Source organism: Pristiophorus japonicus, chromosome 3 (genome assembly GCF_044704955.1).
Source record: "Pristiophorus japonicus isolate sPriJap1 chromosome 3, sPriJap1.hap1, whole genome shotgun sequence".
Lineage (NCBI taxonomy): Eukaryota > Metazoa > Chordata > Chondrichthyes > Pristiophoridae > Pristiophorus > Pristiophorus japonicus.
Window position 1 is genome coordinate 125,304,500 of NC_091979.1, and position 5,078 is coordinate 125,309,577.

The 5,078-nt window shown below is 41.8% G+C and overlaps 1 protein-coding gene across 1 annotated transcript in view; it reads right to left on the minus strand.

Moving 5' to 3' along the window:
* The window catches only part of cwc22 (CWC22 spliceosome associated protein homolog), a 62,324-nt gene extending 57,592 nt beyond the window's left edge, over positions 1-4,732 (minus strand). Inside the window, exon 1 of the mRNA XM_070873662.1 lies at positions 4,544-4,732. Within this exon, the coding sequence (XP_070729763.1) occupies positions 4,544-4,554 (11 nt within the window). The 5' untranslated portion in view covers positions 4,555-4,732. The remainder of the gene's footprint in view (positions 1-4,543) is intronic.
* Between the last annotated feature and the right edge of the window lie 346 nt (positions 4,733-5,078).

Consider the following 5,078-nt stretch of genomic DNA (forward strand, 5'->3'; position numbering starts at 1 on the left):
AGACGGAGTCCGAGAGAGAGAGAGAGAGACGGAGTCCGAGAGAGAGTCCGAGAGAGAGAGAGGAAGTCCGAGAGAGAGAGAGAGACGGAGTCCAAGAGAGAGAGAGAGAGAGAGAGATGGAGTCCGAGGAGAGAGAGAGAGAGAGAGAGAGAGAGATGGAGTCCGAGAGAGACGGAGTCCGAGAGAGAGAGAGAGAGAGAGAGAGACAGACGCAGTCCGAGAGAGAGAGAGAGAGAGAGAGAGACAGAGAGAGAGACGGAGTCCAAGAGAGAGAGAGTGTGAGGGAGAGTCCGAGTGCCCGAGAGAGGGAGAGAGAAAAAAAAAAGTCGGAGTCAAGGGACGGCCCGCTGACTTCCCAGGCCAAGTCAGGAAGTTAGGACTTAAGTTTTATTTTTTATTCATTATTGATGATTTTTATGCTTCTTGTATGTTGTTGTGAAGGTGTTTCGTGCTTTGCAAGGTCCTCTCCCCTTCCTTCCCCGCTCCCCCCACCCCCCTGATCTTTATCTACCTGAGCTGATTTCTTAACTCTCCGCAAGTGTTTTCTGTGCGGCCACAATTGTCCACATACGCTGGCCTAAGATAGTTTGGCGCAACTATTAGCTGTCCAAACTGGCTTAAATGGCCAAAACAGGCATAGGTAGCTGGTAAGGCCCTATTTTGAACAAAACTAAACTAAACTAAAAAAATTCCAACTAACTCACACAGGCGCAAATTGAATGTGCAAAATGGGGATTTTTAAGATACTCCAGAAAAATCAAGTTGCTCCAAAAAATGAGCAACTCCTGGGCAATTTTGGGCCCATAGAAACCAAGACAAGAGAGAACAAATCTGTAATCTAATGGAACTTGCAAATATGTTTTGTAGTCATCTGGCATAGACACCAAGTTAGTTTTGCCTGCTTTGGTTTTGTTGCAAAGCAAAATCTCTCAAATCCAAACAGATTTACTTTTGATTTTGTATTGGGGTATCTAAATTATTTATTTTGAAATGTTAAAACAGATAAAAATATTTAGTTTCTTTTCAGCAAACTAATCTCTCAAAACAAGCTTACAAATCCCAAGGAATTATCAGTGGCTGCATATTCTTTATAAATAAATCAATAAGCTCTTCAGCAAAGCAATTTGATATTCAGCTTTCTGAACAACCTAACAACACAGATGAAAGTTCGTTCGCTAATCGGGGAGGGGAGGTGGAAGAGCAAAGAATATGATTCAGTAAAGAAACCAATTTACTTGCATTTAAACATTCATCCAATAATTTAAAACAAATTATTAATTTCTTGGTGTGTATATTTTTTCCCCAATATCTCAGGTAGCATTATCACCAATGAGTGCAACAGACGCAATCAACAAAATTGACTGAAGGCTGAAAACTGAACAATTTTTACTTTTTCTTTGTAAAATGAAATCTAGTTGTTTGTTCAAGCCCCTTTATTCACCATTTCAAAGTTTTACATTGACTACTTTATGGAAAATATTGCAAGAATTCAGCTCTCTTTGGACTACATTTAGATTGAGTTTTAATGATGTTATCTCACCAATTTGAATAATGCCATTTGATATTTCCTTGTATGTGAGCACTGTGGGCACTACATTTTGTTCTGCTGTTTCACCATGATATATTCAGAATTACAGCCAGGGGAGCATACCACCACAAAAGCCCACAGACATTGTGAAGTCTCCATAGAAGCTCTCTCTCAGCCGATATCTAAATCATTGATCTGAACAATAAAGAAAAGTGGCTCCAGAACTGAACCCTGTAGGCACACTGCAACCCACTTCCAGCCACTGTGAACCCCCACCGTTAACTCCTGCTCTCTGTTTTAATCAATTTTTAATCCAGTTTTCTAACCTCCCTGTCATTCCATGCCCCTTAATCTCTAATAATCACCCATGTGGTACCTGAATCGCCTTTGTGCTCAAAAAACAAATATAACTCAAATACTTCTGGTTTAAATAGCTTCACATGCACAAATATTAATTAATTGTTTTACCTGAAGATAAACAAAAGTGAAATTAAAAATCCATGTAAACCAGTTCAAAGATGTTAAATTTGGAAATTCAGGTGATTTTTAACAAAAGCATTGACGCATGAAAATTCAGGCACACTTGAGTTCAAAGTCTGAAACTAGGTGATTCCTTGATACAATCTGCAGATAACTTGCAGTCACAATCCAAGTTCACATATGTAACCGATTGCAATTAAGGTATATTCAAATTAAAAAGACAAGAAAAATTCCGCACAATATCCAGAAAGGACAAGCATTTATATCGTATCTTTCATATATAGTTATATCGTCAGGACATCCCAAAATGCTTTACAGCCAATACAGTACTTAGGAGGTGTAGTCACTTTTGTTGTGTAGGAAATGCGGCAGCCAATTTGTGCACGCCAGGATCCCAAAAACAGAAATAAAATAATGACGAGAATCTGATTTTTAGTAATGTTGGTGAGGGACAAATATTTTGGCCAGCACATGAGAAGTTTCCTGCTCTTCAAATAGTGTCATAGATCTTTTCCATTCAACCGAGAGGAGAAATAGGGCCTCAGTATAACATTGCATCCAAAAGACAGCACTACTGACAGGCTACCTGTGTCTCAGTTGTGCACCAACGTATCAGCCCAAGTCTCTGGAGTGGGACTTGAACCCACAACCTGCTGAAACAGAGGCAAGAATGCGACCATAATTTCCAGGCCGACACCTAAACTGCACTTCAACTAAATTAATCTGAAATAAAATACATTACATTAATGTTGAAGAGTTAATGTGGACACTTTGTGGGGGGGGAGGACAAAAAAAAATGGTATTAAGACATGAAAACTACTGATGCATAATTCACTGACTCCTGGGACAGCTTTGAGTTCAGACTCGCCACCTAACCAGTTTCTGGCTACTGGATTGTAGTGGCCGTCTCCTGTTAGCAATGGTCAGGTCTGCAGCCCATCAGCACCACTGTGACCTTAGATTCCCCATACTCATAGCCCAATACTTATCTACAACTTTCCTTTGCCCTGGGAGCTTTCCAAAGCACAATGCGTGTTTAATTCAGCGATATACATGGGGACAACCACACAGGCGACATATCTGAGCAGCAACCACAAAAATGGGGGAGATGCTTAAAATTGCAAAGCATGATTGATAAAAAAGTTATCTGGCTAACCATAATAAACATTATGGGGCACCCATTGGCAACCGTGAAAAAAAAACACAAGTATTTCACGGAATTGTATCAGAATTTTATTTTCTGTCTTAAGGTTTCTCGGTAAGCTTTTCCTCCCTTACCAATTTTCTTCTCTTCTGAAGGCACTTGAAGTATAGCTGTCAAGCCTTCGCACAGATTCATGCATGAAGGCTTGACAGCGAGCACCAGCAGACTATTTGACCTTGGGAGGTACATCAGAGCCAAGATCAATTATGTCTTCCCTAATTTTTCACATGCAATTCCAGCAGGGGTTGTTGGATATTCATTAGTAGAAACGTTCTCTGATTTCCCCTCCCTAACCAAAACTGTTGAAACCAATTGCAGCATCCCAACTGCCACTCCAATTAAGATCAGCTAACTCAAACACATCAGGAATCAAGTCTGGGACCTTGTCTGAATGGTTTGACTAGTCACTTGATACATTTGCTGAGCCATCAAGGAGCTACCATTTTTTTTAGTACATCAAATTCATGGATAATTTTAAATATACAAATGAAAAACAAGGCAAATCAATCACCACCCAGATCTTGTACTTGAATGTGTTTTCATTATACATAATGTATATGGGAAACTTTAACAGACCACAATTTCATGATGAATACACAATGGTTTACCATCAGTCTATTAACTATTTGCTACAAACATGGATTGTTAACATGAAGTAAAACAACGTTTGTTCTATTACCCAGTACTGTATAAACAATCTCAGGCTTAAAAATACAAAAAGGTCCCTGCAAAGTTTTTGCAATGAATTTGCAGAATTATTTCGTCAAACCTAACAAATTATTGGATTAGCCTGAGAAAAGGAAACGGCAAAAGAGCTCAGCCTACTTGAAATTAACTTTGAGAAATGTGTTTCGCCTTTAAACCATATTTTTTTTTTAATTGTGATTATTACAAGCAAAGCAATGTCAAACATCTGTAGCAACACAAAGTTCACAGAAGAAATAAAAACTGTTATTCCCCCAGAGTTAACAGCAGTTGCTTTGACCTGGAGTTTGAGACACAATCCCAAGTTTGAAAGCAGCAGGTTTGTCAGACAGCAGCATCGATCTGCGGCCGGCATGGAAAGAGCCGAGTCGCGCTCGCTGTCTTTACACTGCGAGCAGTGCGGCTCCCCGCCGCCTCGGCCCGAGTCAAACCCCCGAACCACTGCGGCACAGTGCCGCCACACATATACACAGACACGTGTGGGCCCGACCTCAGCCTGCAGCGCGTCCACGTAAGCTACCGAGCCAACGCACTTTCTGCCCGGCTTCCTGATCACCAGCAGCTCCAGGCATCGCGGCCTGCACTCCGAACACGACTGAAACCTGACGCAAAACGCGAGAACTCACCGTCTGGGCATTTTTGAGAGCAAGGCGGCAGCGCCGGCTGATGCTGGGCCGGGCACCGCGCGCTGCTGGGATTCCTAACGACTAAACTTTACCACCCGAGAGCCTTAACTTTCACTTTGCCATATGGCGCTGTCCCAGTGCAACCAGACGTCGGAGAGGACGCGCCGCGCACACCCGTGTAATGCTGCCAAGAGCGAGCGAGCACCCCCCTCAGGCCGGAGGGCTGCAAAGCAGCTCTCTCAGCTGCCACCCAACTCCCACGCTTCGCGATAAATTAAACCAGGAAGCAAACTCTGCAATATCACTTCACGTTGCACAACAATGACGCAGATGCTCAAGCAAAGAAGCATGTGTGCTACATTCGTGTTCTTCATAATTTTTTAATATTGTAGCTTCCCTTTGGAAAGCCCCGAGGCTTTGCTTCATATCTTTCTTATTGGTTTTAGCTGACATTGGGATCTCAACAAGTGGGGAAATGAGTAGAACAATCCAGAAATCCCAACTCATTGTGATCTTAAATATGTTCAAGTGAGTA